This window comes from Acanthisitta chloris, unplaced genomic scaffold (assembly GCF_000695815.1).
Source record: "Acanthisitta chloris isolate BGI_N310 unplaced genomic scaffold, ASM69581v1 scaffold907, whole genome shotgun sequence".
NCBI classification, from domain to species: Eukaryota; Metazoa; Chordata; class Aves; order Passeriformes; family Acanthisittidae; genus Acanthisitta; species Acanthisitta chloris.
The window spans coordinates 13,925-36,522 of record NW_008682952.1 but is presented as its reverse complement, the minus strand read 5'-3'; the positions used below and the strand labels follow the sequence as shown (position 1 = coordinate 36,522).

Here is a 22,598-nt window from a genome sequence, read left to right as displayed (position 1 = left end):
CGGCCCGCCCAGCGCGGGACACAGCCCGCGGCACCGCGGAGCGACCCCCGGCACGGCTAAACCTGCGAATGGAATTTCAACCTGACCTGATAGACACAATCATAGACTCATAGAATTTAGGGGTGGAATGGATTTACAGATCATCCAGCCCCAACCCAATCTAGTGCGGCCCGCCCAGCGCGGGACACAGCCCGCGGCACCGCGGAGCGACCCCCGGCACGGCTAAACCTGCGAATGGAATTTCAACCTGACCTGATAGACACAATCATAGACTCATAGAATTTAGGGGTGGAATGGATTTACAGATCATCCAGCCCCAACCCAATCTAGTGAGGGACACCACTAGATCAGATCAGGTTGCTCAAGGCTCATCCAGCCTGGACTGAACAGCACCAGGGTTGGGGCAGCCACAGCCTCCCTGGGCAACCTGGGCCAGTGTCTCACCACCCTCACAGGAACAAACCTTTTTCTCACATCCAACCTAGACTTTCCCTCCTGCAGTTTGAATCCACTTCCCCTTGTCCTGTCACTGCAGTTCCTAACACAGAGTCCCTCTCTGGCTCCTTGTAGCCCCTTCAGACACTGAAAAGTTGCTCTGAGGTCTCCACACAACCTTCTCCAGGCTGAACAGCCCCAACTCCCTCAGCCTGTCCTCACAGGGGAGATGCTCCAATCTTCTTAGCAACTTGGTGGCCTCCTCTGGACTTGCTCCAACAGTTCCACATCCTTCTTACACTGAGGACACCAGAACTGTGTGCAGTGTTCCAGGTGGGTCTCACCAGAGCAGAGCAGAGGGGAAGAATCACCTCTTTGGACCTGCTGCCCACACTGCTGTGGATGCAGCCCAGAACTGGATTGATTTCTGGGCTGAGCTCACACTGCAGCTCAGGGTGAGCTTCTCATCCAAGCTCAGTCCCCACGCCAAGGGGCTGTTATGGTGTAAATCAAGCCTGAATAGAGAAATGCAAGAGGACATGAGCAGCAAGAAACACACTAGACCTAAGTTAGACCAAGTATTAGTATGTATTTATGCACAAGAATAAAAACAGCTTTACAAGTTGAATTGGAAATTTAAACAGAGGAAGTTTAACAGCTTTTGTATATTATATTAAATAACCAAAACACCTTTTTCCAAAATCGGTAAAGAATAAATAATATAATTTACAATATGGTACAAAAAATAATCAGTAAGGACAGGCATTCTGCTTTATACATACACTATATAGGTATATTTATAATCTATAAAACAAATTCACATCTCAAACAAGCCAGAAACCCTAGATGATATGGCTTACCTATTATTAAAAGAAACAGCATTAAATTTTGCTGCCAGAACCAGAAGCTCTAAAGCAGTTATCATGTTTCAATCATTAATGATAACTTATTGCCGTAGTGCTTGCCAAGGTTTCACTTAGTTAACATTTACAAATTGCTGTGAAATTAACAGATTCAAAGGTTTGAAAACGTTAAAAAAAAGTGCAGTACTTTCCTTTATAAATGCATCCGAAGTCTGAGTGTAGAAAACAAAACGCAACGGAATTTCCACTCTGGGATCTGCAGTCAGTAAATGAGATGTCTGTGTGGGTTAGATTTGGTTCAAGTCATGGAATTCAATGTAGAAATACAGAGGGGTGTTGAAAAAAGGCTTAACAATGCCATGTAAAAAACAATTAGTATTCCTATGCTTAGTAGATTTAGTGATCCAGGACAAAATGGATTGTGTGGGGGATCAGGATGCAACACCCAGCAGAAAACCCAGTCAGCAGGGCATGCACAGCCAGGCGGGGCTGACCCTTGGGCTGTGGTGGGTGACAAGACACTGAAGCAACATCTGCCATTCTCAGAATTGCCTTATGATCTATAAATCACTGAGAATCAATGAGGAGAAAGTCTAAAGCTGTTAATCCTAGACCTGGAGGATCTTACTGTCCGTTTGTCCTCTCCAATACCTCACAGATCTCAGAAGCAATCCCATGTGCATTTCAGTGTTACTTGCTTGGATGTTTGCCTAGGCTGACATTGTCCCACATACAGATTCCGTTACTGCTGTTGGGGAAACTGAAACAATTGAAACTGACAAAGTTTTGAGTTTTACAAAACCCCACCCATACACGTGTGTGTGCATGTGTATACACCCCCCAAGTCTTCACTCAGCAGTCTCAGGCACAAACTGATGATGACTACTATTGTAAAGCACATCCACCTTAAACCTAGAGCTGGTGGGATCAGAGATGTGTTTCAGTGGCTTTTCACACAGTAAGGGTAACAAAATCTGTGTTAATTCAGAATCACCACAATGATCTCAGTTATTGTCAAGTTTTACCCTAGTAAGACTTTTCCTGAAAGGCTTTTAGTCTTAAACTGCAGCCTGCAAAACAGTGCATTTCTGAAATCAAATTCTGTTTCATAATGCCAACTCTTAAGGGGCTGATACCAAACACATTTCTAACCCCAACATTCTGAGTGCTGAACTGACCTCTGTCACTTCCACTGTTATTACTGTGTGGTCCAAGCCTACTTGTAAAGGTTCAGGGTATTCAAGTTTCTGATCTCATGGCACCATCAAAAACAGCCACCCGTGCTGCCTTCACTCTGCAGTTGTGTCCTTCCCCGTGGGAACTGAGTGGGCTGAGGCTGGGCAGCTGACAGCTCTGTCTCAGATGCAGAAAGCCATCAGGGATCTGGATGACACGCTCTGCTTTTCATTTCTGCACCACCTGCAGCAATACCTGCCCTTGTTCTAAGGCAACCTTGGAGCCAAACCATTACCAGCATCAGAAGGGAAGCTACAAATATACTGAGACCCTCACGTTAGTCTTGCAACATTTACAAGTTTAAGAATGAGAGTTCAGATTTGTTTTTATACAGTACTTGATTAGAATGTATCACATTTCCTCCTCATGTTCTGTAAGCCACAGCCACAGTAGGTGTCCTCTACTTTCATCCTTCAAATCTGAGGGACTTTTGGAGACACAGCATATAGCATAATCAGTATTAGCCAAGTAAGAACCCAAACCAAAGAGGAAAACAACCTGGGAGAGCCTGAATCAAAATGCAGCTCAGCTTGAAGTAAAACTGGGAAGTTTTAGCGGGAGCAACTCTTAAGGGGTGTCCTCTCCATGCCAAGGGGGAATGCTCAGAACAAAACCGGCCCCAGGATTCATTTTTGTGACAACTTCCAGCTTCTCCCATTTCAGGTTTATGTGATTTCCTGACAATTGCATCAGAATTCCCAAACAAGTCTCTCTAGGAATAATGAAACAGAAGTAATGACAGAAGGACTCGATGCCCACATGACCTGCAGTCAGGATGGGAACTCAGCCCACAGCTATGAACTTCTCCATTCTTCTACACCTGATCTCCCCCTTACTAGTGATCCAGCTGTGCCTCCCTGCTGGGAACATCCCACTGTACTCAGGGTGGCTTTCCAAGGCCTGTGGCTCCTGTGTCACAGAGCAGAATGCAGCAACCTGGGACGTGGGGTCTTGGAATGTCATCCAAATCTCACTCCTTTTTGAGTGAAAGTAAGAAGGTTGCTCTGGGTCACACAAAAGGTGCATCAGAAAACTAGTTTCATTTTCTCCTAATGACAGAAAACATAAGGCCAACTCCAGTGCAGCTAAAAGTCATCTACCTAAAGCAAGGTGAAGGGACTGGGCAAACAGCAAACACAGTCAGTGCATTGTGAGCAAGGTTACAACAGACTCCCAGTCAAAGAAATGCCTGGTACACGTAGCTAAAGGCAGGCAGAACTACACCCACCAAGTATAGTGCAAGTTGGGAAACGAACCCCTGATAACAGCCTAAGGGATGGAGAAGGTTTGCTTATTTATCAATAATACAAAGTTGAGGTTTATATAGGAACAACCCCTTGGATAAGTTCAGAGCTACTCAAACCAGCCAAGGGACATCCTCTAACTGGAGAAGCAGGTAAGTGCTTAAAAAAGGGGCACAACAAGGGTATTCTCACTCAGGACTGGCAGGAAAGGAAATAGGAAAAGTCTCCTGAGTTATAAAGCTAGAACTGATGGACTACCAGCTCTCCAGAAAGTAACTTGGTATCCTGTTAAATCTGCTGGAATCAGGATTTGGGTCTTTCCAACAGTAAAACACAACATTGAATGCATAGGGATTTCAGAGAGGGAGTACCAGACCCACTTGTGCCTGGGAGTGACTGTAATGAAGAATGATGCCCTGAGCTACTACAGAGCACCTGGAATTCACAGAGCAAGGAGGAAATAAGGAAGGACCAAGGGATTAAGCTAGGATTTGACACCTCTCCTCTTCATGACACAAAACTGATCTCAACCACCTCAGTGTTAACCTAGTAATTGCTCCAACGTGACAATATTTTTTCCCTATTTCCTCTCCCCAAGTAAATCCTCAATTTTTGTGAAGAAAGACGTCAATATTTACAGGTTTCCAGCAAAGCCAAGACTAATTATGACAGAGTTTTCCTCGTGTAAACTCTTTTGCAGTGTTTCCCAACCCAAAAAACAACCGTTCTGCAGGGAAAGCAGAAAACCACTCTCCCACTCACAGGGTGAACTGTGCAATGTGCTGAAGAATCTCAGAGGTGAAGAGGGTGAATGCAGTCAGGGTGATGATGATGATGATTGTGATGTGATGGGGTTTAAAAATAGAGGATCCATGCGGTGTGGGAGGAGGGTGGATCAGAGCTCTCCTACCAAACAAGCAAGCAGGTGTGAGCCCACACTGGAATGGTTAAGGTTGGACTTGATCTCACAGGTTTTTTCTAATCTAATTGATTCTGTGATTCTGTGAGCAGGACGGTCTGTAAGAACACAGCAGCGAGGAGTGGCAGCGCCCTGGAGAGAGTGAAAGAACTTCAGCTTGACTGACTGGTAAGAAGAGTGCCAACTAGGTCATGGCAAAGATACACAATGGTTCCCCTACCCACCCCTACCCTTCATCCTCCACAACTTCCACGTGGATCCCAAAGCATGGCATTTTGAGCACTACCCAAACAATACTTCATGTAGGGGAGCTTGTGGCAATCCCTTCCCTGCCTGAGCTGCTTGCTTAGGCCATTCCAAAGTACAAGTCCAGGACTGTCCCACAAACCTGCCATCTGACACCACAGGGACACAGGATTTCCTGTAATGCTCTTCCATGTTTCGTTGTTCCCAGTATATTGCACATTCCAGGACTTGCAAGTACTTCTTCAGACCTTTGAAGCCAATGCTTCTCTGCTAGAAAGAAGCACACATGGCAGGGACCACTGAGCCTCAGCTGCTGCTCACCAACCTGCCCTCACCAGCACTGCAAGCTCCAACCTCAGCCAAATAGTCTGCACCAGCCTGCTGGTCACCCCCTCACTGTGAGAGATCCCCAATTGGGGGACCACCACCTCCTCCATCAAACAGGATCTCCCTGCGACTCGGCTCAGGGATCGACAGCTCCTGGGCGAGGTCGTTAAACCGAGATATGTAATCTATGCTGTTCTCGTTCATCATGCAAGCCAGCTGGGAATCCACCACCTGCAAGAGACAGGAGAGAAGAGAGATGAGCTACATGTCAGTGGAAATTTCACAGAATCAGGTGGGAAGGGACATCGAGAAGATTTCATCTGACTATTCTGTTCAAGCAGGGTCAGCTAGAACAAGCTACCCTGGACCTTGTTGGGCAGCTGCTGAATTATCCCCATGAATGGAGACTCCACAACTCTCTGGGTACCCTGTTTTGTGTGTTTGACCACCCTGACATTAAAATAGTTTTCTTGTGTTCTGGTGGAATTTCAGAGGCTTCAAATTCTTGTCCTGAGAAGAGTCTGGCTCCCTCAGCTTCCCAGGGCAGGACTTGGCATTTTCCTTGCTGAGTTCCATAATGTTCCCAGAGGTCATTCTTCCTGTCTGTCCCTCTGAGAGGGAGCTCTGTCCTCCAGGGTGTCACAGCCTTAATTAACTTCTGGGCTTCACTCTACCCCTTCACCAGAGTTCAAAATAGAGGAATAGCTCTGCCAACAGAGACTCAGCAGCACAAGACCTTCTGCCATTCTCTCAGGTAACCTGGCATTAGACATCTCCTGCTTCTTCCTTCTGGACCCTTTTACTTCATCCTACCAGCCCTCCAACTGCACTATAGGCACATGACTGTTAACCTTTCATCTTTAGCATTTTCAATTCCTGCTCTATGAAGCAGGACACACAAAACAGAAGGATTACACCTTTCTCTTTCAAAGCAAAGGTATCTCCAAGAGGTGAATATGACCACCTCCAGCAAGAAAAACCTGGGCTGAAGGTGCTCACGCCAGTTTCTCACACCAGTTCTGGTCCCATGTATCCTCAGGTCATTCTGCATCTTTCTGTTACGACTGTAATGTTCTACTGAGCTCAAGTACAGGTGCCAAAGTCCCTCTGCCTTAGAAGTATCTCAGCAGGGTCTGATGGACAGTACCCAGTAACTGCACTGGAAGAGGAAGCAGACTCTGAATGTCACTTGCTGACATACCTCTGCCACGTCTGCCAGAGAGCGTGACACAAAGGAGTCCCGTGAGTTTCCATCCAGCAGGCTGGGGCCCAGTAAAGAGGTGCCACTGGTGTTCCCAACGGGAGTCGGCAACATTTTTCGTCCCTTCTCAGGGGAGATGAAACTTGCTATAAAGAACAGGAACATCAGTAAGTCACAGCACTGTTTGCAATTGGGAGGATAAAGAGAAGGACAAGGAAATAGGAAATGGAGGACAAATATCCATTTCTTCTGTCTCTCAAACATGATGTGTCACCAGCATGAACACCATCAGCACATTGCTAGGAGCAGGAGACTCGTTACACTGGCTCCATGAAATATTAATCAAAAAAAAGCCCCAACAACCACCAAACCCAGTGACCTCACAGCTCTGCTTGCCAAGCACACAACAAAGCCTATTCTTCCACCAGCAGAGCCAAGGGCATCGTTTCATTTTGGCACAACAGCCCAAACATCTCACCCTAACTGATGAGTCAAGGCTCCAAACAGACTACAAAGAACTGACAAGGAATAACTTGTCCCAAGATATGGGCTCCAATCTAGCAATGGGATCTTTTCAGGAACAGACTTGTAAAGAGAAAGAAAATGTATGCAAGGCAACACTGTGGAAATGAAAGCATGAAGCAATGGAAGAATTCTACACATGTCCTACTGGGTTTATAACTTTCCAAATGATTCACTGATGATAAACAGTGTTTGTTTTGCCCTCATTTTTTTTTTTAACAGGAAAGTACCTTTTGGTTGCAGTTCTCTGCATCCAGACACTTACAGAACAAGCTGCTGAGGGAGGAGTCTGTGGAGTCATTGGGGTACCACTGGGGATCGTGGCTGGGAGATGCAATCCAGTTCTGCTGAGGACTACTGGATGGGGACGGAAGACTTTTGGAGCTGTCACTGCCATTCAGCTTTGCAGGAGAGAGAGAAACACCTTCACCTGAAAGCCAATGTCAAGGATCACTGATTCAGTCAACGTGGTAAAGTTATAGGACACCGCACCAATTTTTGTTCACAAAGGAAAAAACCCAAACCATCACCAACCCCTCACCTACATACACAATAAATAAAGTCCAGGCACAGAATTTTATTTCCAACATCTATTTGAAAAAAAACCCAAAACCCCACAATTCAAGCACTGCTTCCCAAAAGTTTCTGCTGCCACATAAGATGACAGGGATTTTAAGTTAGGAAGACTTTACACAGAACCACAGAATAATCAGAGCTGGAAGGGACCCTTGAGGATTATCTAGTCCAACTCCTGGCCCTGCACAGGACATCCCCAAGAATCACACCATGTGCCTGAGAGCTTTGTCCAAATGCCTCTTGAACTCTGTCAAGCTTGGTCAGAGCTGTGACAATAAGCTGTGACAACTGCCCCAGGGGAGTTGTTCCTGTGCCTGATGCACCCCAGGACACAGCTGGCCCTCCTGGCCAAGCTTAGACTTACTGTATTGGCCAGAGCTGATGGCAATTTCAATGATGGAATCGCTGATCTGAGTGGCAGGTTCCCCTTGGGAAAGCACATCTTCAGGTGGTCCAGGCAGGGAAATATCCAAGAGAGCAGAAACATTGGGAGGAGAGAGTCGGGTACTGGAAGCTTCTGATGAGGGAAGTGGAGGGGTGGACAGACCATTCTGGAGAGGAGTCTTGGACAGTTCTGGCAGAGAAAGGACTGATGTGCCCTGTTACAATAAACAGAGTTAATATTGCTCATAAATTTATGAAGGACCTGGGAATTTGTAAAGTAATGGCTTAGCTCACGAGTATCACATTAAAATCAGACTTTAAGGGGTGGGGGAGAGGGAATCCAGTCATATCCCTAAAATTAGAGAAATACATTATTCATATAATAAATTTCTGTTATTTTCATGACAAATATCTGTAAGCATAAAAATATATATTTCACCCCATATCCTGCCAAATCATCTGAAAAATACAGGTCTGCAGCACTCCAAAGAATATTTAAATCAGCCTAATCATAAAACTAACATAACTTTCATGAACCTACAAGATAGTTGTGAAAAATTAGGTATTAATTTGCCTTTGTATAGGCAAAAACCTTGTAACTGTTTGAGGAGTATATTGATGTTTTAGACTGGTAACTCATGCCTCTTTCCAGCCAGACTTCCCAAAACTCAACTGATCTTTAAGGAGTCTCACCAGTGCCTCATCATAGAGCAGTGATTTTTTTCTGGTGTAGTATATACACAGCTGTCCTGAGAGCAAGAACCACAACCCAAGGCCCCATTACCACAATAAATGCCTTGTAGGTTCACCTCCTAACATCTGTGCTATAAAAATAGAAAAATCATCTTCTCCTTTATGTCCTCCAATTTGACTTCTTCCACATGCAGTGTCACAGGAAGAGTGAAAAGTGCTTCCAGTGGGGAAAAAGAAGAAAGAACAGCCTGTATTGAGGCTTAAGTATCCAACAGCAGGTCCTGGACCCTGTTGGGGACAGGATGACCACACTCCTACAACTCAGGTGCTGCCACAGTTACTATTTAAGTATCATCTATGTCTTCCTGGCTCCAGCACAAAGAACAGTGACCCTCTGGAGAGCATACTGGCATTGCAATCGTGCTGTTAGCCTTAATGTTCCTCCTACAGTGACACCAAGGCAGGCAACTGCTGAAATATCTCCTGGTGCTGTCTAAAATACACATGTAGATACAACAGAGCAATTATAAACTCCTCCACTCCATCAAGAGGTACATCAAGCCTGTTTGTGCTTCATGGGTCAGGCACTGTCAGCTCCTCTTTGATTTTAGGGAATGGCAACCCACACATTTAAGCAGCTTACCTAAATTTCTTTCAATTTCTTCGGATGCTAGAGATTTCAACCCCCCCAGACAGTACCAGGGGTGCACAATTACCTGGGAACAAGGTGTTTTAGCTAGGAATACCAGTGCTGTTTTCAGAACATTCCCCATTCCACACCACACACTGTACCTGGAAGCCATCAGGAACTGCCTCCTGCTCAGGCCGCGTGGGAAGGCTGATGAACGGCACCCGACAGCCAGGGCCTGAGCCCTAGAACCACAACAGAAACCCTGTGAGTGACCAGCTGCAAAGCCAGGCAGGGAGGCAAGAGACAAGGGCCTATCACTGCTTATCTGTGCTCTTTATGCACCTCACATCTTTCAAAATTGTCCATCAAGTCCCTGAGAAAGTGACAGGGACTAACATGGACTAAATGACATAGACTAACATCTATCTGGGTCCCAATGAAAGAAACAGCAAGGAGACATCACTTTCCATTCTAAGTACATCCCTAAAAGTCCCTGTTTTGCCCTAGATTCCCTCCTGAATGACTGTCTATTGAAATGCCACCATTTCTTTTCAAGCCAGATTTTTGGATGGCCTAATTTAACACTCTCACAGCTGCAAAACATTCCACAGATGGAACTCTGTTCAATTAGATGCTCAGTTATCCCTCAAACCCAAATACACACCAGACAACACAGACTGGCTTTGCCAGGACAGCAGTGTCTAGCAACAAGCCCCAGCAGAAAGCTCACTGAGGAGCCCTAACAACACAGCTTTCCTACACAATGAGAGAGCAAGACACTTAAGCACTTGAAACAAAGCACATTGAAGAGCCTCTGACCTCCACAGTGGTGATGGAGCCTCCATTTTGATGTGCCACTGTTGGCTCCTGCCCTGTCACCACTGTGGGCACCGTGTCCGGCGACAACGGAGACACCCCTGGCAAACCATCGGCATCCAGGACAGGCATGGGGCTACCAGGGATAATGCCAGCACTTTTAGCTGCCAAGTCAATAGCACCTTGTGTGAAACAAAGAAAGAAAAACACATATTACAAGTCTTTTCTTCAATCACTTGGTTGTGATTCTCTAGAAGATGATTGTTTAGAATTGCTTAGAGTCAAAACTTAACCCACACAGAAAAGTGACAATGGCATCAACCTCACCAATTGCTGCTCCACACCAGAGGAACATTGGCTTTAGCTAACGTGTGTAACTTTTGTGCCCTGTTCCAACCTGTTACAGGTATGGCAAAATAGTTCAGAGAAACACCTCAGTTCTCCCCCCTACCCCTTCCTTCTATTTTTGACTTTCCTTATGCAATTCCTACAAGTTTCCTACAGGTTACTAGAGAAGCTCTAGAAATAACAGAGCCTTATTTTATTATCTTGCCCCTAGCAGCCATAGAGACTCAATATAAAAAGACTAAGTTGTTGCAAGGGTCAACCTCACCCAGATCTTTCAAAATCCACTTCAAACATCTGAATGTCTTCCCATCCCAGAGAATCCTCTAGGTAAAACAGAGGCAGTCGCTGTTTCCACCTCACTAATCATTATAGTTATGGGACCCATTCTCTGCTGTGAGGCAGGACCTGCCTGGGGGACACTGCAAGGCTGTTACTGCAGAATGCAGAGTGACTTACTAGACAGATGGTTGGTTGCCTGTGCTGGAAGAACTTTGGGCACAATTGGACGAGAAACAGCAGCTTTAGTCAGTGAGGACTGGATCGGCCGAAAAGAACCTCTCCCTAGGGGAAAGATGAACACCACTCAGGCAAATGAAACCCAACATGTTTAAAGAGAGCACAAGACAGTTCAATGGAAGCAAATAAATTCCAAGCAGCAGCAAACTCCAGGAATGCACATAGTGGAGATTATGGAACACAGCTGAAACATGCAGTGCCTTGTCCTGTTAAGAACTCTTTGCTCTTCCCTGCTTTCAATTTTGGGAAATGGAAGAAAAAATTGCGATCAAAAGCATGACTTGCTCAACAATGATCCAGGAGAACAATCCCATCAACCTGTAGGCTGGTTGGTGGCTGTCATTTTGAAAGGGTATTTTCCTCTTTTTAGAAACTACTCCTTGATGCAGTTTTAAGGGACAATGTCCAGCCCACAGAAGTGCTAGAAGAGATGCAGACTCACCTGTAATGGATGAGTTGGATAAGATAGAAAAGGAACAGACGTGCTGGGACGGATTTCCAGATGGCCTGGGGAGCAGTGTTCTCTGTGGGAGAGAAACAATAAACCAGAGCAGAGTTAAACACAGACAGAGGATAACACCCATCTTCTAAAGTGCAGAAGTTCAAGAGACCTTCCAGAATAAGCAGAGTACTTCTGCAGCACAACTATCATGCAACAAGGTCTGTGTGCTCTGGAGAAAGCTATGGATAGGAATGATGTGCTTTACTAAAAGAGAAGATTTCCACATGGAAAGTTCTCAGAGAAATGCTGATCAGAACTATATTCTCTTCGATTATACCTGCAGTAATTTCCAAATTTCTTACAGAATTACAGCCATGATCTTACAGATGGGACCTAGTCTGTCTGCAAACTGATCTTTCCTTACAATTGAACAAGTGTGGATTAATGAGACTATATACTTGGGAGCTCTTAAAACACATGGAATTGCACAGACCAGATCTCAGAACCTAGAAACAGTCTGTAGGTAGTTTCTGGGTCTCTTACACAGAGCAGAAAAGACAAAAGGGTATATTGACACTTGGGAACTTTATTTTCCCTAAGGAGTTTCCATCATTTAGGTTTCAGATTTCTTTTTTGTTCCCCACCTGTGAGGTCCTAGTGGCATGTGCCTTTTTGCTGGGCTGGCAGAGCAGTCTGAAGGAGGGTAATGCCTGACTGCCACCAAAGTGCCGGAACAGGTCACCTCTTCCACACACATCTGCTAGTCCCATTTAGTTTCAGAAATCATCATTTTTTCAAAGCATGTCATGGTTTACCTCACTACAGAGGTTTATACCCACTCCAGTTTAACAGCCATTAGTGAGCTAACTATCTAAAGGGAGGTAACAGGACTGTCAGCTCCCACACTGCCAGCTCAGGACAGCACAGGCAGCAGAACCTGCTTCCAGAGCAGAGGCTTTTTAATTTTTCCAAACTGCCTCAGGCACTGGACTTCTGCTTCCTCATACAGGGAATGTAACATGGCTGATTACACTAGAGACTGCAGTATTTGTTCCCTCACATGTTCAGCTTCACTTTTCCAGTGGATATATGAGGGAAATTCCTTTTTCATTTGGTAGGTACAAATCATAATAGTCTTACTGATACTGAGTCAGGGAGCAAACCAGGCAGTTACACTTTGCACACTGCTCTGACCTGTACTACCAGCGGCTTCCGCAAGTGCCTGTTCCGTAACTTCCTGGGCTTCGGCAGGAAGAAGTCCGACTGCATCTGGACAAGAACAGGAAATGCATTACAAAGGATTTTAAGCCTCCAGACACAGAATAAATGACATCCCCCCACTCTGATTTTCAGTAAAGTTGTGACTATTAATTAAACTACTGCGTTTTGTTTCAGACAGCACAATATCCTCTCTGCTGGAGTTGGAATGTTTTCCACCAAGAACGTATGTTTTCTTCTTGCTGTATGGAGATAAAGCTTCTTCCCAACAAAGCCATTTCACTGCTTAGTTACTGTAGCTTCCTATGAAGTTGTTACTGAAATTCTGTATGTAAAAATGGGAGTGTGGATCGAGCTGAGAATATGAAAGCCCTACAGAGACACCTGACCAACTTGATCAGTGGCTGAGGACACCTGCATGAGGGTCAGTAAGGCTCAGTGCTGGTCGTGCACTTGGGACACAACAAGCCCATGAGCTCCAGGCTGAGGAAGGAGTGGGGAGAGAGGTGTTGGTCAGAAAGGGACTCAGGAGTGCTGGTGACAGCAGCTCAGCATGAGCCCACAGTGTGCACAGAAGGCCAAGAAGGCTGATGGCATCTTGGCCTGGATCGGGAACAGTGTGGCAGCAGGACTAGGGCAGTGATCATCCCCCTGGACTGGGCACTGGGGAGGTCACACCTCAGTGCTGTGGTCAGTTTTGGGCCCCTCACTTTGAAAAGAACATTGAGGCACTTGAGCAAGTCCAGCCAAGGGCAAGGAGGCTTATAGGAAAAGTGTGGCAGCAGGACTAGGGCAGTGATCATCCCCCTGGACTGGGCACTGGGGAGGTCACACCTCAGTGCTGTGGTCAGTTTTGGGCCCCTCACTTTGAAAAGAACATTGAGGCACTTGAGCAAGTCCAGCCAAGGGCAAGGAGGCTTATACAAGGTCTACCTGACAGAGGTTGAGAAGAGGTGGGGGATGTCTCTCCTGCCATGGCTGCAGGGAGAGTACTAGAAGGAACGGTCATGAGCTGAGACAGGGGAGAGGCAGATTAGATGTTAGGAAAAGGTTTTTCATGGTTAGGGTGTTGAGGCACTGGAATATTGCCCAGGGAGGTGGTGGAGTCACCATCTCTGAAATGTTTAAGAGGCATCTGGATCTGGTGCTGGAGGATATGGTTTAGCAGTTACAGCAGTGACAGGTTAATGGTTGGACTCGACGACCTTAGAGGTCTCCTCCAACCTTGATGATTCTATGGTATCTCTGTGATCTGAGTATTTGACTTAAATACAGCAATGAGGCTATGTTAAAATTAGCTGGCACATGACAAGGGGACCAGTTTTTATTCAACCTGGCAAATACCTTTGCTGGAGCAACTTAATTAGAGAGTGAACCAGTTTCATCAGCAGTGTGATGACATTCAGATTTGGGTCTGAACAAATGATGTCACTTCAAAGCACAGTTACAGAGTCAAAACCTGACTCCTCTCAGCTAAACCAATGCTAGGCTGGAGTATCACAAGCAGCACTGCTTCACAGGGCAGCCCATACCTTCTGATGAACCCGAACATCCCTGTGACACCTCCTGGAAGCACAACATGCTGCTTTTTCCAAGCAGCCACCTCACTTACACTGATGGTGTCCAGGTGCTGGCGGAAGGTCAGCTCTGCCTCCTTGCTGGGCAGGAACAGCTTCCCGTGGCGACTGTTGGGGGGCAGAGTTGTAGGGACTGCAAAGAGTCCACTGTCGGCCTCAGTGCTCCCAGAACTTGAAGGACCAGCCACCAAGAGAGGTCTGGGGAGGTTTCTCAAACCTAGAAGATTTGAACAGCGATTTAAACAAAATAAAGCAAGAACAAAAAGGAAGTAAGTCTTTAGTAACGGATCACAGAGCTGAGACTTAAGGATTCTGTCTCTGCCACCAGCTGTTTGTGATCCCAAACCAGGAAATTCTCCATACTTCAGTTTTCCCACCTGCAAACTGTAGGTATTTGCTTGCTTCACAAGGCTACCACAAACACTCACTGGCTTTGAAACCCTTGGAAGAAGAAAGGGATTAAATGCCATTTTACACTACTAAAAGAAACTAGAATTGACATCCTCAGTTTTCAGCCCCACACAGACTGTGATAACCAGTTTATCTGTTCAGCTTGTAGAAATACTTGAGGGCCCTTCCCAGTAAACAAACCATAAAGCCACCATTCTTTATGTAGGATAAAATAATACAAACACAGATCCATTTGTGTTTTATTTACACTCCCCATTCCCCCTTTCTCCATGGGAATTCAGAGTGCAACCCCAATAAAATCATTCTGGTGACAGAGTGGGGATCAGTTTACCAAAATGCCTTCCAAAAGGAGGAGTGTCTTTGAAAAACATTTAGCACAAGGAAGTAACATCAGATGGTCTGAATAAAACTCCATTTATTCTAAAGTTTACAAAGAGTTACAGTAGGATCTCCCTGTGCTGTGCACACCCTGCACTGTCAGTCTGCCACTCAGGTACCCAAGGGTTGAGTAGCAGTAGGGTTGAGGTACTCAAGACATGTATCTGCCTCTCCCCACAAAGGTGCTCACTGCACACACAGCACTGGGTTTCCTTACTCACTAATACAGAGATATGCAACAGTGTTCACAAGTGTTTTGAACAGCAGCAAATGTTACTTGCTCAACAAATGAACCTGCAGGTTTTATTATCCCCCTCCTTATAAGATGACATGGCCACCTCCACCCTGCTGCTCTAGATCCTGTTTTTCCAAAGGTTAGCTATTCAAGATTCAAAGCAGCACTGAATTTAGGACAATTCTAAAGCAAATTAACATGCACCAATGTTCTCACACAGTGAAATTCCTAAGAGTAAGAGGACTCCTCCTTCCAGCATTATATCACCAGGACGTTCTTGCCATGGTGTGAGGTACTAATGGACCAATCTCTTCAAATGGATTTTTAGGAATACTCACCTGAGGAGCTGGAAGCAGCACCAGGAGAAAAGGTCTTGTTGTTGCGAAGGGCAGACTGATTCCGTGCACAGCCTGGGCTCCTGGTGCTGATGGCAATCACCTTCCCTGGGGGAGTCAGGGACTGCTCCTCCTGCACAGGCTTTATCGGTGACGTGGCAACAGAGCTCATCTCAGGAGTCTGCAAAGGCACATTAAACAAACAGAGTGCTGGGACCACGAACATCTTGCTAAACTCACTCCACTCAGGACGCCTGAAAATGAAAATCTGACACACTACAACACCTCCAAGTGCTCTCAGCAATACCTCCGTGTGGGGGTGGGAGGTGGCTGAAATTCTGCCCACTCAGCAGTGTTAGGTGTCACCAGCTCAGTATCATGAGCTTCACACAGCCACACAGTGTGCTGGGCTGCCCCAGGACAGAAAGACTCAAGCTCTGCCAGGGGAGGTTGAGGTTGGATATTAGGAAGAGATTTTTTACAGAGAGAGTGCTCAGGCATTGGAATGTGCTGCCCAGGGAGGTGGTGGATTCACCATCCCTGGAGGTTTTCAAGATGAGACTGGATGTGGCACTTAGTGCCATGGGCTAGTAACTATGGTAGGGCTGGACTTGATGATCTTTGAGGTGTCTTCCAACCTGGTTGATTCTGTGATGGGTGCAAAACTCATTTTCATAAAGTCTAACCACCCAGAGAACTACTCTGGTAGGATCCACATCTGGACCAAAGCAGTTTGCTCTTAATTCTAATCAAGGAGGATTTTGAGTTCTTTCCCTTCCCTTCTCTTTCACACTGTTAATACAGCACTAACAGGAGGCACATGGCAAGGTGCTGCACTAATTTCTCAGGCCTATCCAGTTGTCTCATTATGTTCTTTAAACTGTTTTCTAGAAAACACTCTCTTTTTAAGCAATCTGTGTGCAACCACAGGCATCAAATTACACCCCACACTCAATGCCATTTGCCACAGCTTGTTTTATGCTGCTGATCTTCACTTCAGGAATGAACCACAGCTCAGCTGGCTGGTTTGGCTGTTACAGATCAGCTGGAGAAAATACCAGGGATGCCCACAATCCATCCTTCCTCTCAAAGCACCCTGTGGCAAAAATGTTGTGCTTCCTGTCATTGTTTGACGAAATACAACTTCAGGAAAGTCTACAATGCTTTCAGTGATGCAGTAAATGTTCTCCTGGCCTCTGGAATATCAGTGCCACGTCAAGGACAGGTGGTTTTTTTTCTGAAACACAGTGAGGATAAAGTGGTATCTAACAAATAGAATGTTTTCCTTCTTTTTATTAGAATGCACCATATGGTACATATCTGATAGAGCTCCTTTGTTGTTCAGTAGCACTATGCTACTTTGATTAAGACCAAAGAGTGCCAAAGTGACAGGGAAACACATGCAAATCATACCTGCTGGTTTTTCCCTCCCCTTCTATCCCTCTTCCTGCAAGTCTCAGGGATGTCCTCCTTTATAGTTTGTGCTTGTTTCATTATGTCATGCCTAGCTGTCACCTGTGTCACCAGAAGTAAAAGCAGATGCCAAAAGAGGAGACAGTACCCCAGATCTGTGAGATGTCAGACCAAAAGCCTTTGCAATAGACCAATTCTATATCTGGTGCTGCATCTGAACAAAGATGGGTTTAAATTTATAAAATCCTTCATTCCACGTCTATAAATCAGGATCAAAAACAGCTTTGAGGGGAGAGATCAAAGAACTCTGCTTGGGAACAGTGATACATCTACATCCTGGGCTGGAATAGTATCTTTATCTCCTCCTACCTCCATCACAGGAATTCAGGCAGATCTGCTGAACTCAGTGTCTTTTTACAAGGTGTTTTACTAAGTTTTCAATCCACTGCACCAGGTGGGAATGGCTCCCGAGGTATCACAGAGGACATCTTAAACACAGGCTACAAAGCACAAGCAGGAAAGCAAGTTCATTTCTTGAGCTCTGCCTGAGGAGGAAGGTATTTTTCTGGGTCTGTTAAACAGATATCCTGAGTCTGGGAACTTTTACACAAATCACTGTGGCAGCTGCAGTTCTACTGGTTCTGCCGTCCCAAAGGAAGAAATTCTTTTCACTCTCACACTTAGTGTAACTTCAACTACACAAACTTTGAAAATCAAAGGTTGCAGTTTTAATGTGGAATATTCATCTCATCCAGGCAACAATTCCCACAAAAGGTTGGACCAGATGATCTTCCAGGGTCCCTTCCAGCCTGGGCTGTTCTAGGGTTCTGTGAACCTGTGAGACAACAGAAGGCATCTCACCTCCCTTCACAACGGATCTTTCCACATTAAATGTTCACTGGAAGTCCACTGAGACTCACAACAAACCAGAACTAAAAGGCAGTGTCAAAAGCATGTTGAAGCAAAGTCCACTTTGCAGCCAGCTGGGCTGTGTTGTGGTTTGGGTTTTTTTTAAACACAGCTCTTGACAAGGCTGGTTATTGATTTACTGTGAACATACAACTGGGCAATTATTCCCCTAGATCAAACTAGAGTTTAGTATCTGAGGCATGAACAAGAGCTACTTACTGGTTTGGGATTGACTTCAGTAGAGATGAGTTTCAGAAGGCAGTTGAGGAGTCTCTGCTTGTGAAAGGTGGGGCATGCAGGGACAGCACTTGGCTCGGATGTTTGCTCCCTAGCATCCTGGGTTTCTGGCTCCAAGACAGCCAACCAGTCATACTCCAGCTGCAGTTTGTTCGGTTTGCCCATCATGAGGTAGACTTCAGCCAGGGTAAGGCTCTCAGAGGTTCGCAGACTCCATCCTTCCTCTCTGACCTGCTGGGAGAGCCGGCTCGGGTCGTCCTTGAGAGACTTTGCACTGGATTGTCCCTGAGGTGGAGGTGGAAACGAGGAGCTCAGCTTCTCTTGAGAATCCTCCATTACTGCATCCGTGATATCCTTGGTACAAGCATCGAGCTGCTGGCCCTGGCTGTGGCTGGCCTGAGTTTCACATCGGGATGGGCCACTGCCAGGGGAAGCCACACCACCTCTCAGGAGCTGGGAACAGGACTCAGAGCTCTCTGCACTCCTCCCGCTTGGAAAAGCCACAGGAGAAGCATTACCAGCTGCTGGAGCAGAGTCTTTGCCATGCAGTTTGTCCGTGCAAGAACATTTCTCTGGGACGATCAGGTCCTGGCAGGACTTCATGTACCGTGGGAAGGGGTCGAGCAGAGAGAGCTCCTCCACATCAGGGATCTTGCTGCAAGCACACGTCAGGCTGCACGAGGGCAGCACTCCTGCCTGCTCAGCACCCAGGGCCTCCCTGCCCTCCATGCAGAAGGCCACTGAGCTCAGCTTTTCCTGGTGCCCTCCTGGATCCTGAAGTCCAGAAGGTGGTTTCTGGAGGGAATTAGTGATGCCAAGACTTGAAGCTGTTCCTTCCCCCAGGCCAGGCTCTGGGGCACCATCTTCAGTGCTTGCAGAAACGTCAGCTGTGGGCTGCAAGGTTCTGCTGGGCTCTGTAGTGCTCTCTGCCCTTCCCACACCCTTACCTTCCGTTCCCCGTGGGTATTTCAGCTGTCCCCTCGCTGTCCCCTGACCACTCTGTATGCCAAGGATCTGGGCAGGGGGGAGCAAGTGAGAGTCTTTTGTGTTCTGTTTGCATTTGCCTGTTTCCTGCCAATGCACAGTGCAGAAAGCCTTGGAGTGGACCACTCTGGCTACCCCGGGCAGTGGAGTGAGGGTACAATTCTCTCCTGGAAAGAGATGGAGCATCACTTTCTCCTCTGAGAAGCTTCCCCTTGTTTCTGAGTCTCTAGAGTCTTGAAGCTGCCGTTCTTCTAGTGTTTTACGCTAAAAGAGATGTGTCAAAGAACATAGCAACCATCTGCCCCTTCCAAATAAGCACCTGGGAGCTTATTTTGCAAGTTTTAAACTAAGTAAAGAAAGTAGCTGATTAAGAACATGTTCTCTATTCAGCACAGATATGAAGACACTATGATCAGAAATTAAGTCCTTTGTGGTGATAAAGACTACAGTGAAGACCTGCTGCAAGCACAGACTAAATCCAGGCTCTATGGGGGTCACCCATGGACAATGAACCAGACTAACATCACTGGCTGGACTGGATGATCTTAGAGGTCTTCCAGCCTTGATGACTATGATTTTACTGTTTGAGGAAATGAAGGAGCTTCAATTCTAACTAGCTTGCATGGGATCATAGTAGAGGAGAGTTGAGGTAAAAGGGGAATGTTTGGGAATCTGCCAGGAAAGCTTCTATCAGTGATGCTGAGACTGACCTCTACCCTTACTAAGCTGGGACTGGTAAATTTATGAGGTAGAATCACTTTCCCAATGCAAAACTGAACTTAGAATAAGAAGGGAATTGCTCCAAGGACACAGCATAGGGAACAGAGCGAGTAGGAAAAGGATACAATCCGCACTTCATGGAGAGCCCACTTCTGCTTCAGGAACTCAATGAGGCTGGAGACCTTCCGATGTAACTCCACGATCATCCTGTATGCCAGAGAAAGAAAGCAAGGGAACAGAGAACAAACATCAGCAGGAGTCCAAGTCACAGCCTCCATGCTAGAAGGGGAATTGAGGAATAAACTGTCATTCTATAATGCCAGCACAGAAAAAAACATCTACTGCTCCCAAACCCTTAGGAAAACAACCAAGAACACAAACATGTTATCTCACAACTTCAAAATCTAGATAACTCACAGCTGTGACACCTCACACAATCTCAAAGCCTGTCAGATAAACCTGACTGCCATGATTCAAGGAATCAGTTTTTTCCAGATGGAAGAAGATAGAAAAAGATGGCAAGACTTAGCTGAACTGCGAAAGTGCAGGCAAGGCACAAAGCTACCATATAAAGCGTAGAAAGAAAGAGAAAAAGGGGAACAAAAAGACCCTTAAACATTTACTTTTTTTGCTCTCAAAGCATTTTACAACATAAACCTAATGCAGAGAGGAGAATGGAGACTTTTAGCATGATCTTTGGACACTACACTGAAGTGCTGTATTTGAAAGGACACCCAGCACCACAGGGGCCTTGCTCACTTGCTGCCCCAAGTTCTAGACTGGATCTGAGCACCAGGATGAACAGCCACTGATGACACTGGAACAGCAGCACCACTAACATTTTGCAAGGGAGAAGCTACAAACACCTTCTATGCTGCTTGTAGCACGGGGTGCAGGTGACACATTCAGAGTCTTGGTGCAGGCACCTCTGACTACCACGCAACCTCCTTCCCTCTGCCAATAGTACATGCAATACAAACTGTAGTAGAATCAGTGCTATCATCTCCATTTTACTTGCACTCTGCTCTGACAGTAAGTGGCACAAAGTATATTCATCTCCAACTACTCAAATTCAAAGGCATAAAGAACAATGGTAATTAATTTTCAAGTGTGATAACTCATGTTGACAGATGATGCACTTTGTTTGGACAAAAGCTTCAGACTAAGCCAACTGATAACTCATGTTGACAGATGATGCACTCTGTTTGGACAAAAGCTTCAGACTAAGCACATTTAGGCCAACCACATTATCAAAGATGAACTGCCCAACTGGCAAAGAGACCCTTGAAGAAAGAGGAAGGGGCTAAGATGCTGCTGATCTATTTCCCTGTGTTAGTCTGAGCAGCACAATCAGTTCTCTGTTACCTGAGCCGTGGGTTCTGGGCAAGGCTCTGTACTCGAGCCCATGCGTGATTGTTCCGTGGCTGCAGCTCCACAGGGACCTTGAGAGGAAGTCGTACTGGCTTCTGGTCCTCTTCATCACTCACACCTGAAGAGAGATGAAGCACAAAGGGTCAAAACAAGGACAACTCAGTCACAACACTATGCTCAGTTACATGACAAAAAGCATCAGACACAGCATCACCTACAGACAACCCAGATTCACCAGTGGAGCTACTTCCTAAATTACCTTCTGTTCCAACATGTTATTCTTATCCTTGGACACTGCACTGGTACTGGAGCCTCCAGTGTCCAAAATCAGGTGGCTGGAAACTTTGAACAAGTACAGTCCTTCCAGACCTTTGAACTGCCTAATTCTACTTACTTGGGAGTCATGAAGAGGAAGGAAAAAATAAATAAAAAGAATGGGAGAAGGAAAAAAAAAAAAAGTCAAAAAATGCTCAATGCTAAACACCATCATGGCACAAGGGACTAACCTCCACACACAATGAAAGCACAGTGAGCTGGTCTGGTGTGGGTATTTCCTTCTCAGTTTAGCTAGTGAGAAAACTGGGTGGGTCCTGAAGTTACTGGGATTATACAAACAACAGGCCAAGACACACATTAGTTAGTGCCCAGCACAAATGTGCACTAGCCCAAATTCCCCTGCCAGTGATGGACACACCAGAACAAGCCTGTCTGCTCTCCATTCTTCCAACCATCTGCTAAAACACTCTCGTGTTCCAGCACCTCTTACTCACCATCTGGATCACAGAGTTTCTTCAAAGCCCTGCACATGGGAGCTTTGATACGCAGGTTTCTGCCTTTGTAACGAACCGTTGTAGCCCTGGAGACATGGAAAGAGAAGTACTTAGAGGCACCAGCAAAAACAGTTTGGAATACAGAGATGTCAGAGGCATGGAGCCAAACACAGCCATGGCTACAAGGACAAAGACAGAAATGTAAGGGTCTGCAGTGCAGGTTCACTAGAGCATTCGGTGTTTTCCACCTTATTTTTCATTGTGGAAATGCTACTCTTGTGACCCTCCTCTCCAGACTTCCATGAAACATCCACTCAGGGAGGGACTGCTGGGTTAATAAGCAGACCATTAGGAAATACCACCACCTCATCTGCTGCAGACATGAGGTCTAACAGCTTGTGCAGGAACCTGAACAAAGTTACATTTACCATATGATTTCACCAGTTTAGCTTCAGTATCACATCAGCCTTAAAAGCCAGAGGTCACTTTTGCTTTCACACAGTGGAACCACTTGATTTTTCTTCACACCATCAACCTTGTTTTCCTTTTAGGAAATGGAAGACAGGGAAGGATCACTCATCCCCCACAAAGCACATGCAGGAGCTGAACCAGACAGAGCAATCAGTGCCCATTACCAGTTT

At 45.9% G+C, this 22,598-nt stretch overlaps 1 protein-coding gene across 1 annotated transcript in view; it reads right to left on the bottom strand.

The window, feature by feature from the left end:
* Positions 1 to 5,254: 5,254 nt before the first annotated feature.
* Positions 5,255 to 22,598, bottom strand: part of CRAMP1L (Crm, cramped-like (Drosophila)) — a gene marked incomplete at its 5' end in the record, with an annotated part of 31,262 nt that continues 13,918 nt past the window's right edge. Inside the window, 15 exons of the mRNA XM_009078700.1 lie at positions 5,255 to 5,501; positions 6,472 to 6,617; positions 7,259 to 7,423; positions 7,934 to 8,168; positions 9,439 to 9,519; positions 10,097 to 10,275; positions 10,898 to 11,002; positions 11,400 to 11,481; positions 12,594 to 12,668; positions 14,230 to 14,411; positions 15,557 to 15,734; positions 18,095 to 19,360; positions 19,942 to 20,023; positions 21,182 to 21,305; positions 21,958 to 22,043. Coding sequence (XP_009076948.1) covers positions 5,337 to 5,501; positions 6,472 to 6,617; positions 7,259 to 7,423; positions 7,934 to 8,168; positions 9,439 to 9,519; positions 10,097 to 10,275; positions 10,898 to 11,002; positions 11,400 to 11,481; positions 12,594 to 12,668; positions 14,230 to 14,411; positions 15,557 to 15,734; positions 18,095 to 19,360; positions 19,942 to 20,023; positions 21,182 to 21,305; positions 21,958 to 22,043 — 3,151 coding nt within the window. The remainder of the gene's footprint in view (positions 5,502 to 6,471; positions 6,618 to 7,258; positions 7,424 to 7,933; positions 8,169 to 9,438; positions 9,520 to 10,096; positions 10,276 to 10,897; positions 11,003 to 11,399; positions 11,482 to 12,593; positions 12,669 to 14,229; positions 14,412 to 15,556; positions 15,735 to 18,094; positions 19,361 to 19,941; positions 20,024 to 21,181; positions 21,306 to 21,957; positions 22,044 to 22,598) is intronic.